General features: G+C 48.1%; 2 protein-coding genes across 3 annotated transcripts; one reads left to right on the plus strand and one right to left on the minus strand.

Moving 5' to 3' along the window:
- The first annotated feature begins 2,886 nt into the window (after positions 1-2,886).
- LOC101069801 (acidic leucine-rich nuclear phosphoprotein 32 family member B-like) lies at positions 2,887-5,736 on the plus strand. 2 transcript variants are annotated; one of them, XM_011619970.2, is made up of 7 exons: positions 2,890-3,065; positions 4,079-4,228; positions 4,299-4,421; positions 4,488-4,674; positions 4,744-4,835; positions 4,932-5,001; positions 5,073-5,736. In XM_011619970.2, exons 1-7 carry the CDS (start codon positions 3,012-3,014, stop codon positions 5,153-5,155), a joined length of 759 nt encoding a protein of 252 aa, XP_011618272.2. In that variant the 5' UTR covers positions 2,890-3,011; the 3' UTR covers positions 5,156-5,736. The 2 variants fall into 2 exon arrangements, with proteins under 2 accessions (XP_029695910.1, XP_011618272.2); XM_029840050.1 differs by having other exon boundaries at positions 2,887-3,065; positions 4,488-4,835.
- A 63-nt stretch (positions 5,737-5,799) lies between these two features.
- Positions 5,800-9,652, minus strand: LOC101072597 (coronin-2B-like). Its single transcript, XM_003978622.3, has 14 exons — positions 9,399-9,652; positions 8,494-8,694; positions 8,282-8,398; positions 8,064-8,213; positions 7,769-7,969; positions 7,585-7,701; positions 7,372-7,476; positions 7,209-7,305; positions 6,905-7,020; positions 6,734-6,824; positions 6,508-6,650; positions 6,278-6,436; positions 6,137-6,205; positions 5,800-6,071 (listed from the first exon to the last, which is right to left on the minus strand). The coding sequence occupies exons 2-14, from the start codon at positions 8,692-8,694 to the stop codon at positions 5,982-5,984; spliced, it is 1,656 nt and encodes a 551-aa protein (XP_003978671.3). The 5' UTR covers positions 9,399-9,652; the 3' UTR covers positions 5,800-5,981.
- Between the last annotated feature and the right edge of the window lie 3,610 nt (positions 9,653-13,262).

Here is a 13,262-nt window from a genome sequence, read left to right on the forward strand (position 1 = left end):
TCTTCTTCCCACTCCTCTTCCCGCTCCACTTCCCGCTCCTATTCCCACTCCTCTTCCCGCTCCACTTCCCGCTCCTCTTCCCGCTCCACTTCCCGCTCCTCTTCCCGCTCCTCTTCCCGCTCCTCTTCCCGCTCCTCGTCCCGCTCCTCTTCCCGCTCCTCGTCCCGCTCCTCTTCCCGCTCCTCTTCCCGCTCCTCTTCCCGCTCCTCCTCGGCTAGCACTGCCTACTAGCATGGCTCCGTGCTCATGTTTGCGACGTCGGTACGATCCGGCCATTTGCATGAACTGATCAGATTCCAGAACCAACCTGCACTAAGATCGGACTCGACATCTTCGCGAGCTTGAACCAGCAGAGCTCAGTCTTTGTTCATACGTGTTTCCTGCGTGTGCGACATTTTTCCCAGTGCCATTAAATCCACGGAATAACACAAAAACCACTTTTTTTTCTGCACTCCTGTGATTCTGGTTTGTTTTAGAACCTTATGATGTCACACGTGTAACCATGGTAACAGTAATCATACAGAAACTATGAGTTTAGTTTTAACTGTGGTCCTGTGCGCAACGCTGTTACGACTGCAGTGCATTGTGGGATGTGGGCAACGCCATGTTCAGTATCATTTGATGGAAATGTGCTTTTTTTAAAGTTCCAGTGTTAAAGTTTAACGATCTTTGATTATTAGAATAAAATACATAAATCACATTTTTTTAAAAGTTTAAGATGGGCGTTGGTGTGTAATCATAACGTAGTGCTAATTTGAGCCATGCTAGCTCCAGATGAACAACATACAGCGCATGTACACGTGGAAGAGCAGTGTTGAGTGTGAAAATCGATGTTAATTGTTAAATGTTCTTTTATTAGCGGCGGATTGGGTCTGCAAGAACGAACAAAACAGTCGAACAAATCCTTGATCCCAGTGTGGTAGCTTCCGTCAGAGCCGAGCGAAAAAAAAATTAATATCAAAAGAATAGTCGCGTCAAATATCAGAAGCTACTAAGAAACAGATCAGAACTAAACAGTTGTTTTATTAAAAACTTCCATGGTCATACAGCAACCGCAAGCTGTGCTAGCACAGCTAATGCTAATGTGCCAGATGTGACCAACCAGTTTACCTTTCACTCGAAATAACTGTCGTGATTTATTATTTGTGTTTGTGGCTTTTCACAGTAAAATTATACAGAAAACATTTTTATATTTCGAAGGCTTCATCGCTGTAAAGTTGTCAGGATGCTAATCACCTGTTTGTGTTGAGACCAGGAAGAGGCTAGCTAAGGCAGCAACAGAAAACAGAAAACCAACAGGTTGTTGTCAGAGGTTCGAGCTGACTTGTGTTTTGTCATTTAGGATTGTGAATGTTTTGAGTTTTCGTCCACCTGTGTAAGTCTGTGAGCTGCATGCTAGCAAACTGCGTCACATCTGCAGACCGACAGGAAATAAGCGGGCAGGTTTTCCTCCAGCTGGCATGATTAAACATTAATGATCCGTTTTTATGGTTCAGGCATGTATTTATTTATTTAGTTGGACACAGACGAGCTAAGTGTTTGGCACTTGTCCTCAGATTTCGAAGTGCTTTAAGACAGTTTTCTGTTTTCTGGAATGTGCAGCGTTAGCGGTGCATTGATCACCTGAAGAGGAGTTGGACCTCCACCACGTTGACTCTGTTTATTTTGATTTCCAAAGCCGGTCGTGGTCAGAGAAGATCCCTTATTTTGACCTGGACAAACGTTAGCTACATCTGTTGGGCTCCATCCACACAGGTCAGGTGACTTCGGCTGTCAAACGCATCTTCCACAGTTTCTTCTGGTTGGTCTGATTTTAGGTCCTGGTCACCTGACCCGACCCGGATGTCCGTCTGCTGACGGTGGAACCTGGCGCCTCCTGTTGGCCCACATGTGCCCATCACATGACGCGTTTTGTGCATACTTTTTCATGGATGATTATTTACGTATTGCTTTGGCACTTTGGATTATTGTTCTTATTTATTTACAGTTTTGGCACCTGTAGCGTATTTGAGGGTTGTCGGTTCCGTGGTGTGTGTTGGGGAGGGTGGGAGCGGTTGTGCCAGGGAAAAACCTAGTTGTGATACTAATTCTTACTGTTGCTCTCCTCGTATTGGATGATGATATAATCTAAGACCACTGTACGTATAACTGCCTGTCGTGAAGATGAACTACAATGTAATAACAATAAAGAATTCTGAATAATGAAGGAAGAAACCGTGATTCAGTCTGTTTACACTGTAGAACATTTCATCCCTTTGTTGGATTCCGGCATGGAACATGATAATTCCGAGCCATATTTCCCGCCATATTTCCCGGGATAATTCCACCTTCACGCGCTGTTAGTGGGTGTAATGACGGGCGATGGCCGCTGGGGGCGCTGCGGATGCGACATCAGCCAACCGGGCTTTTGAAAACCAACCAACGATGCATTCACGAGCCCCTCGGATATTCAACGCTTTCATCATATCATTTCTTTTCTGGTGCAACTTCGATAGTTGTTTGATCATCTGTTAAGATTAATAAACAGAAAACGCGTTGCCTTCTGTGTTAAACTAATTTATCAAAATTTGATGCTTCATTTTGAATGGTTTATTAACAAAATAAATAATAAAATCGATCTATTTTGCAAGCTGTTTAGTTTTGATCACGTATTTGTAAAATCCTACGTTTATGAATGTATCTTCTCGAAGAAATGATTTGACCCACTTTTTCCATGTGCGACACGAATACGTCCTACTTGTGTTTTCTGTTCTTTCGTCAAGTGTGTGTTCAAAAACCGGCCATTACCGGATGATGTCGACTTTTCCTTCACAATAAATGCTTGGGGAACCGCCCAGCGCGCCTCAGATGTCGTGTCCTGAGTATTATTTTGGAAGTTGCACCCGGAAGTTCCCCGTTTTTACCCTCGCTAGCTTCACCGCGGTACTGGCACGTTGATAGTCAGAAGAGGATCGAGGTGAAAATAAGTTTTTCGTGTTGAAACGACGACAAATCTCAGGGAAAACGGGGAAATGGACATGAACAAACGGGTCAATTTAGAACTGCGACACCGGCCGCCTTCGGAGGTGAGTAAAGCGGGTTGGTGTCTTGATCGGGCGCTGGAACTTGTCCTGCCGCAGGAGCAGGAGATGGCGAGCACATGGCAGAGTGTTTGTGGCCCCTGGACGGTCTCCATGGATTCCTACGGTCCCGTGTTCCATGGCCGGTATCCGGCCTCTGGAGCTGCCTTCCTACCGGAGGTCGGAGCGCGGACGCGCAGCGGTTTAGCGCTTGTTTTTACCTAATATTCATAATCTCGATATTGGGGCCAACAGCCTTTAATGGTTAATGTCGGCTGGATGTGGCCACGCGTCTTCTGGGCTCACTTGAGTTGGGACCCTACAGGAAAGCAGGTTATTACCGTTACAGTGCAGGAAACACTGGTTCTTTCAGCCAACTCAACTCCGAGTTGTTCTGGCTTTAATGCTCGTGTTGGGCAGCAAAGGTGTTCTGTTACGGTGCTGCTCACCTCAGCTATACATAAAGCATCTTATTTATACACTTCCACACGACTCGGTGTTATTATTGACGCCTCTCCAGAGATTAGCCGGAGCCCATGTGTCCGACCTGCTAAAGGCGCGCAGCTAGCAGCCGCTAACGCTAGCTCGATAAAATGGTGCCGTCCTGTTCGGTGCTGGTCGCTTTTAACAAACCCGGTAGTGACTGTTCCGAGACCAGCATGTGGCCCGTGTCATTTGGACCCGGACCCCTTCAGCGGGTCGCGTTTACGGGTGGAGAAGTGGAGGAATTGTTAGCGGAGCAGCTAACAGCAGCGTCACGTGTCAGGAGTTTATAAACAGACTCGGCCGGGATCCTTTCCAACATGGTGTGTGCGCGCGCGCAGTCACGCACACACACGCAGAGTAAATCTAAACATACGTCTTATGGAATATTCGCCACAGGACTTTAATTTGAAAGAGCCGCTGAGTCCAGGAAGTGAACCGCCGTCGGTTTCAGCTTCCACATCAAAGGCTCAGTTTCTGATTCCACATCAAAGGCTCAGCTTGCAACCGTTTGTGTGTGACTCCGCCTCCCGCAGGTGAAGGAGCTGGTCCTGGACAACTGTCGCTCCGATGACGGCAAGATTGAGGGCATCACAGCAGAGTTCTCCAACCTGGAGCTGCTCAGCCTCATCAACGTGGGCCTGAGCAGCGTCGCCGAAATCCCCAAACTGGACAAACTAAAAAAGGTTCGCATGGTTTCGTCTGGTCTGAACACAGAATGTTTGGTTTGGTGCTGACTGAAACGTGTGGCTGCAGTTGGAGCTGAGCGACAACAGGATATCGGGCGGTCTGGAGGTGCTGGCGGAGCGCCTGGTCAACCTGACACACCTGAACCTCAGCGGGAACAAGTTCAAAGACATCAGCACGCTGGAGCCTCTGGTGGGTTTGAATGTTCGGGCGGACGCGCGCGTCTGGAGGAGTTAATGGTTGTTGTTGCCTCGGCAGAAAAAGCTTCCTCAGCTGAAGAGCCTGGACCTGTTTAACTGCGAGGTGACGAACCTGGGCGACTACAGGGAGTCCATCTTTAAGCTCCTCCCACAGCTCACCTACCTGGACGGTTATGACATCGACGACTGCGAGGCGTCCGACTCCGACGGCGAGGGAGACATCGTGGACGACGAGGACGACGAAGGTGAGCGCGAAGCGCCGAGTGGCGGCAGAAACGGGAGTTTGAGGCTTGTAAACATCCGGTGCTTCTTAGAGGGCGAATCTGAAGACTTTGAAGATGAGGAAGAGGAGGATGATGAGGAAGTGGTGGCGGAAGAGGAGGAGGACGAGAGCGGGGAGGATGAGGTGAGTCTCCGGGACGGAGCGTCCCCATCCGGATATTTGATGTTCTGGAGGAGGCCAGTAAACGTGCAGCGCTTCTTATTGTTGATGTTTGTGCAGGACGGAGAAGTGAACGGAGACTTGGACAGCGAGGACGAGGAGGACGAGGAAGAGGAGGACGAGGATGAAGGTCAGGGAAACAGGTCAGCCTTTACTTCCTGTAGTCGGATCACGTCGTGTAACTTGGTGTTTGCGCTTCAGACGAGGATTCGACGGCTGCCAAAGGAGAGAAGAGGAAGAGGGACGTTGAGGACGAAGGGGACGATGACGAGGAGGAGGACTGAGCGCTCTGGCCCCTCCCCTCTTCACCAGCGCTTGACCTCTGACCCCCGTGCTCCACCGCGCCCCCTCCTCTGCGGCCATCAGCAGCTTCTTCTCCGTCTGAATGTTCTCACCTTGAATTGTGTCGTTCTGATCCGAACCGGAACCAGAAACAAACGTCCGCTTGTGACCCAGAAACTGCGCTAAGAAACATCCGCAGTTTTTGCTGTTTTAGACAATCAGGAGACTAAATGTCCGTTTTTGAAACTGAGATTTCCCACGCTGTTGCCATCCAGTAAACATTCCTTTCACCTGTGCGGAGGAAACTCCGCGGGTCGCTCCGTTTCCCATCATTCCTCAGCGACGCTGACGTCACGGACAGACCCCCCAGAGGCCGAGCGCGCTCAGGGCAATCCTGTCTCTTTTGCCGTTGGAGCTTTTTAAAGAAATATTTTTTCAGAGATGTTTGTGTTTGTGTGGTTGCCTGGGTAACGCCATCTTTGTCTTCCTGCTCAGATTTCACAGTCACACTGAGTTTTTTTTTTCTTCTGTAAGTCAAAAATAAAAACACAAGGACTTTGTAAATAAAACTGTACCATTTTGATTCTTGTCGTCTTTACTCAGCTTTTCCGGTTCCCTCTATGCTAACGGCTAACCTCCTTGCTAGCACAGGCAACCTAGTGCAATTAGGGGTGAGTGCTGCCACCTGGTGGTGGTGACAGAAGCACCTTTTCCAATGAATTTTAGTCTAGATTTTATTTAAAGAAAAAAAACATGAAGTTAATTAGATGGTTCTGTTGATAAGTCACATGGATTTGGAAAAATAACAAATTTGTGAGATGTGCTTTCTTAACAGGTTCCATGCCGACCTTCATCCTGGACACTGATTGGGTGAGGCAGGTGCTTCTTGATCTGCATTTCCAGCTTAGAAATCTTCATCTGCACAACAAATCAATCTATCAGTGAACCTGGTGCAGTTGTAGCTTCTGCGGGTGAACACTCACATCCTTCTGGTCGAGTTCCTCTCTGAGTTCTCGGATTTGGTTTTGCTGTCTGTAAAATTCGAACAGGAGCTGAAACGAAGACGAGCAGAGATATTGTGTTGGCGGGTTCCCCTGCTTCAGGCCAGGCAGAGAGGTTCTCACCTCCGCTTCCGTGGTTGGCGGGGGTCTCTCTGCTGGTTCCTGGCAGTGTGGGTACGTCCACAGTGGGATCTGGGTGTCGTCCGGCTGCCAGTCCACCAGGTCGCCCGGCTCTCGGGGGTACTTGGCGTCCTGGTAGGCCAGTTGTTCATGGAGGAAGGCCTAGAAAGAGAAGCTCAGATGGAGGAGTCACCAACGAAAGGTGGGACCGATAACGGAGGACCTCGTCCAACCTTTCCTGGAAGGTCCACCTCTTTGAGGGTCGCTGCAACAGCAGGTGGATCCATCTGGATCTTCATAAAGTTCACTTCTTCGTCAGCAGAGGATTCTGGGTAAGGGTTGGCTGTCCCAGGCTTCAGAGACATCAGCACAGGGCCTGAAGGACATGTCCAAAAAGACCATTGATTATCACTTATATATAAGTGAAGGGTGGGGGGTGTGGTTGGGCGGCAGTGTGACCTCTGTTGACGCCCAGCAGCCACTCTTCAGCTGTCATGGCTGCCTGGTTTCCTGCCGTCATTGGGTACAGGTCCTCTTGGAAGATTCCAGACTTGAGGGCAAGAGGTCAAAGTTCACCAAACAACTCATAACCTTGGCTGTGACGATAGCGAAAGTGTAAACGTCCTCGACCTCTTTCCTTGGTACGATCATGGACAGCGGCTCCACCAGATCTTTGACGGCGATGAGACGGTAAAACCTGAAGACCTCACATCTGCCCACGTCCAGGCCGCGCTTTGGCATCACCCCTGGAAGGAGAGCGAGCGGCAGGGTCAGCCACCACAGGCGGGCGTCCACCTTCAGCTCGCACCTGTCTTTAATAGCTCTGGACGCTGGTCCGATTCTCCCTGGTGCCACTAGAGACGTCACACCTATGGGAACTCAGCGTGGTCCAGCTGTGGTCCAGCTGTGGTCCAGCTGGGCCCCGGTTGCTCACCGAGTCCTTTGTGTGGCAGCAGCGATCTGCAGTCCGTCAGGAAGCTGATGAAAGGTTTGGCACCGCTCAGCTCGTAGCACCGGACGCTCCCGTCGCCCTACAGCAAACACACCGCTCACACACCTGCAAACGGCTGGACTGGACTTCTGGGAGAACGTCTGACCTTTCCGGCCAGGTACAGAATGTGTGTGTCTGGGTCGTAGAATGGAAACAGAACCCCGGCAGAACCATCTAAATCTTCCTCATGCACCGGTTTAGATAAGTCCTCCTGCACACACACAGGAAGAGAGTAGGTCCATTTGTAAAGAGAAGGTTCTGATCGAGGCTCATCAGCTCCAGGGTGTTTGGAGGCCGGTGCTCAGATTAAAGTCCATACGGGGTCCCAGAGGACGATCTGTCGGTGGTTCCAGGGTGAACTTCCAGTGGACAGAAGCATCTGAAAATTGTTAACGTACAGAACCTTGTTGGCCCGGTGGGACTTGGAGCGTGACACCTGCAACAACATTCCCAACATTAGCCTGAGCAGAACCCGCGGACAGGACAGAGGCTCGGAGGCACACCTGTAGGATCTTCCCGGTCCGTGGGTCCAGGACCCGGACCCTTCTGTCCTTGGAGGTGACCACCAGCCTGCTGCCATCAGCGTTGAAGCTGACGGACAGCAGCAGCGCCTCAGATGGATAGCGGTGGTAGATGGGCCTCAGAACCACCCTGATTGGACATCTGAGCACGGCACCCACTTGTGACACATCCCAGAGGAGCACCTGAGGTGAAGCGGGACAAGGGAAAGGTTTGGAATAATAATCCTGGTGGCGGGGGGGTTATCTCATCTGTGCTGAGACCAACATAACACTGGACCTTGTAGTCGTAGGCGGAGCTAAGGAGCAGGTTCTCAGCCGTTGGATGCCACTCAATGAGGCTGACCCTCCTGGAGTGACCAGCCAGAGTCTTCCTGGCCTTGGTGAGGTTCTGTTGGACCCCATTAGCGGGGATGTCCCATATCCTCACCTGAAGGCACAAACATAAGCGTGAGGGCTCCGGCGTGCGTGGAGCCGGGCCAGCAGGGCGGCGCTCACGGTGCAGTCCTCCGAACACGAGGCGATGCAGTGATCGTCAAACGGGTTCCACTTGATGTCCAGGACTCGGCCCTGGTGTCCACACACCCTGGGGTGCTGAGGGTCTACCCTGCCCGTCTGGGGGGTCAAAGAAGGCAGAACAGAAAAGGTGAACGCAGGCGGCCGGGTGGTCGCTGCTACAGCGCTAAAGGGAAGAAACGCGCTCTACGCACATGATGGATGGGCAGCACCAAGAAGGACCCGCCCCCTGCACACTCTGTCACCACGGCAACGAAGCAGGGATTGACGGAGCAGTAGTGGTTGTCGTGGACGCTGCGTGTGATCGGCACACCGTTGTAGCTGCGCTCTCTGCTGGACGGCTTTCCCAAAACTTGACGGAACTTTGAACAGCGGAATGATGAACAACGTGACATCTGTACGAACATTTGAGATTTGTAAAACTTGCTGTGTGTGTGTGTGTGTGTGTGTGTCTGTGTGTGTGTGTGTGTGTGTGTCTGTGTGTGTGTGTGTGTGTGTCACACCTGTGTAATCTCACAATCATCTTATTGTGGAACTTCATTATCAGCTCATCAATAATGTAGTCAGGAGTCATTATTGGCTTTCATGGTCTTATCAATAATAAATCAATTTGTCCAATATGGTTTCAGACGCACATGAACAAACACGCCGCCGTTATTAAAGATTCATGCACACTTCCTGTTACAAATTCCCTCTGATCTTTGACCTTTATTGTGAAGGACAGATCACATTACTGCAGACAAAAGTGATGACAACATCAAAGATTCCATTCAGCAACATCAAAGATTCCATTCAGCAACATCAAAGGTTCACGAACTGATGATCGTCTAAGATTCACAGCAAGAAAACGAATAAATATGCTCCAAATGAAACTTGTCAGATTAGTCTTCACTCATGGATGAAGAGTTCAAAAACAGATCCATCCATCCATCCGTCCATCTTTCTATCTGTCTGTCTGTCTGTCTATCTGTCTATCTATCTATCTATCTATCTATCTATCTATCTATCTATCTATCTATCTATCTATCTATCTATCTATCTATCTATCTATCTATCTATCTATCTATCTATCTATCTATCTATCTCTTTAAGAACTCACCTCGGATTCACCGCCTCTTCGCTCGCAGCTGATGGCTTCTGTGAGTGTGTGCGTGCGCGCGTGTGCGCGTGCTCACTGTCACCGTGACTCCCAGCTGAGCTGCTGTGCACACTCGCCAGTTTATTATTGATCCTCCTCTCAGTGCTGGTGTCCTGCTGATGTTGGCAGGTCTCCTCGGGTTTCCTCTATAAGCAGGTTTCCTAATAATCCTGAAGGTGGCGCTACAGCGCTCATTTATTGTGGTTAAAACCAGGTTATTCCCGTTACATCAACTCCATTTACAGTTGTTTAGATGTGAAGGAGCTTAATAGTTGGGAAGAAATTCATCCTGATTAAATGTTGATTGAATGTTGTGGTCACGTGGTGTGTGCGCGCGCGATGCATGACGTGACAGGTTGAGCCGGAAGTGCTACACCCTCCGGAGTGTTGTCAACATGAAGTTAAGGAATTCTTTATTGTTTGATGTTAAACTTGTTCTGATCATTTTCACTGACACGTGACGCTGAGTTTTAACGCCAAAAGGAGCCTCGTGCACCAGATATACGAGACAAATATACGTGGACTTTTACCTAAACACCACTAAATATGTGATGCTTCATATTTGTGAAGATTTTGAGAAGCACTCAGAAGGTCGGATGTTTGGGCTTCCTGTGATTATAACAACAGGTGAATAATGTACCCGATAATGCCAGAATTCTTTAATGATGCACTTCAAACATTCAATGTAAAGTTTTTCAGTAAATTGGTAACATTGTCCCAGATTTATGGAATTAATTAAAAAAAAAAAAAGATCAAACAATAAGATCAAAGACTTAAAACAACATAACACAAAGGCACAGGTGTGTAATCGCTAATTTTGTGGGCGTTCCTGACTGAACATGTGGGAACTGGGATGAATGGAACCCAGCTTGACTGTGTCTCCACATCTGTTCAACAGCTGTGGTTGGGAAACTGGTTTTAGTTGGTGAACGGTTTGTGGTTGATGAACCAGTAGTGGTTGAAAAATGAGTTTTGGTTAAGGAGCTGGTGGTGGTCGGCAAACCAGCTGTGGCTGAAGAGCCAGTTGTGGTTGGGGATCTGGTTGTGGTAGAAGGTCGACCTGGTCACCGGCATGATTTGTCCTTGTTAATTTGGTTGTGAATCCCGGCTACGCTTGTGCTGCGGGGACACCGAGTTGAAGGAAACATATTAAAGGAGCCTTCAGAGCTCAGTATCTTGCTGAGTCCATCTCAGTTTGTGTCTCCAGGTGCACAAGCGCGTCTTCACTCGCCAGCCAGGTGGTGGCGCTGTAGCAGCAGAATGCTGTGTAGAGGAAGGACGGTATATGTATGAGCTGGAGCCGGGACGTGCTCCTGCCACAACACAACCGTTGTTGCTGCAGTATTTTTTCATGACACAGGCGACACAAATCTCCATCTTTCTCCAGCTGCCTCTGTTGGAACGACTCGCTCGTGGACCTGCGTGTGTCAGCGTGAAGGTTGACTTTATGTCAGCTTCATCATATGCATGACAGCTGGGGAATAAACGGCCTCCGTTGTAATTTGTGTCTCCTTCATAATCCTCGTTTGATGAACCGTCCCTCACTGGTCTTCCAGCAGCAAACAGAAGAGTTCCCTCAGCCTCCTGAGGAGTGAGAACGTACCTGTGGTTCTACCACCCACCGACCTTCTGTAGACGTACAGCGTGATGTCGTACAGCGTCACAAACTGCCTTTTGTTTGCGGTTGAGGATTGTCCCGTTCCCCAAGATTCCCGGGATCTGGGGAGGACTTTTGAGGAAGAGTTCTTCACAGTCTGAGAGCGAATCCACCACTTCAGCTTGAGTGGGAACGAAGGCGAGCAGGACGGTAGCGGCCACGGCCGGGTGACGCCATCTTGTTGGATGACACCGTAGCCATTGGTTATTGACTCGTTTTGTCTTGGTGATAACGAATATTGACCAGTGTGGTTAGCTTCAACCTATTCAGGTGCATTTATTGGCATTGAAGTCATTTGAGTGGTTAAATATTGCGCGTGCTAAAAACAGCAGTTCTGCAAAAGTTCCCCAAAATTACACCAGAGCCACAGTTCCCCGTGTGGTTTCATTTTCCAATAGTTTGCTATTAATTATTATTAATTATTATTATTGCGATGAATTCCATCACATCCATTTTTATACCTTGCTGACAAGGTTAAGATCATTTTCATTTTAAAAATTAGAAAGTTATTCAAATCATTTTAGTACAAAAAATGAACAAATAAAAAGTTCTATGTAAAAATTATAATACAAACATTTACAGCTAATGTTAAGTAAAAGTCAGCATTTTTCAGAGCTGCTTGATGAACCCGTGACGAGAAATGATGCCGGTGTGTGTCAACGCCACAGAGGTGGCGATACAGCAACGCTTAGCTCCGCCCCCTTAGAACTTATTGAAGAACTTATATGGAGTTCCTGGAAAAACTTGGCTTTTAATTGGAATTTACAGCCTGAACTGAATTTCAACTTGTTTGGAATTGACAGGATTTAAGACAGAACTCAAAATGATGTCACTTTATTTCAACTGTGAGTTTGATTTTGTGTGTTTTTAACATTGTAGTTTCTGAGACTCTGATGTTTAACAGATCAGTGATCCAGATTAGAGCGGAACAAACAGGTTCTGAGAAGTCGAATCCTCAGATTCCAAAACAAAAGCAGAACAAGAAAAGTTCGGAGAACTGGCTGTTTCTTTTTTCTATTCAGGATTTGACTTGTTGCTTGTTTGTTCCCTGAGAAGTTGCTGTTGTTCAGGCAACTGACGTGATCTTCGGTCCATCGTTCAGTCTCTGAGTCTAGTGATGCGTTCAGGAGCAGCAGCGCTCCAGAGGAAAAAAACGTGTTTGGTGGCGCCAGGACGTTGTTGCCGAGTGTGTCGCTCCAGTTGTGTTTGTGGTGTTAGAGTTAGAGTGGGTTAGAGTTAGGGTTAGAGTTAGGGTTAGAGTTAGGGTTAGTTAGGGTTAGAGTTAGGGTTAGAGTTAGAGTTAGGGTTAGAGTTAGGGTTAGAGTTAGGGTTACTTAGGGTTAGGGTTAGTTAGGGTTAGGGCAGGTCGCCCTGTGACCTCTGCCCCCGTCACCCAGCAACATGGCAGAGTGTTGTGTTCTGTGCGTCAGGTCGTTAGAAGCTTCATTTGTCCCTGACGTTTGTGTTGATTCACAAGTGTTCCTGAACTTCTCTGAACTATCAGCGAGTTAATAAAGTTTGGACTGCACTGAGCTGGAGGGTTAGAGTTAGGGTTAGGGTTAGAGTTAGGGTTAGAGTTAGGGTTAGGGTTAGAGTTAGGGTTAGGGTTAGAGTTAGAGTTAGGGTTAGAGTTAGGGTTAGAGTTAGGGTTAGGGTTAGAGTTAGAGTTAGAGTTAGGGTTAGAGTTAGGGTTAGAGTTAGGGTTAGAGTTAGGGTTAGAGTTAGAGTTAGGGTTAGAGTTAGGGTTAGAGTTAGAGTTAGGGTTAGGGTTAGAGTTAGAGTTAGGGTTAGGTTAGGGTTAGAGTTAGAGTTAGGGTTAGAGTTAGGGTTAGGTTAGAGTTAGGGTTAGAGTTAGGGTTAGAGTTAGAGTTAGGGTTAGAGTTAGGGTTAGAGTTAGGGTTAGAGTTAGGGTTAGAGTTAGGGTTAGAGTTAGGGTTAGAGTTAGAGTTAGGGTTAGAGTTAGGGTTAGAGTTAGGGTTAGAGTTAGGTTAGGGTTAGAGTTAGGGTTAGAGTTAGGGTTAGAGTTAGAGTTAGGTTAGAGTTAGGTTAGGGTTAGAGTTTAGAGTTAGGGTTAGAGTTAGGGTTAGAGTTAGGGTTAGAGTTAGAGTTAGGGTTAGAGTTAGGGTTAGAGTTAGAGTTAGGGTTTAGAGTTAGGGTTAGGGTTAGAG

Source organism: Takifugu rubripes, chromosome 8 (genome assembly GCF_901000725.2).
Source record: "Takifugu rubripes chromosome 8, fTakRub1.2, whole genome shotgun sequence".
In the NCBI taxonomy this organism is placed as follows: Eukaryota; Metazoa; Chordata; class Actinopteri; order Tetraodontiformes; family Tetraodontidae; genus Takifugu; species Takifugu rubripes.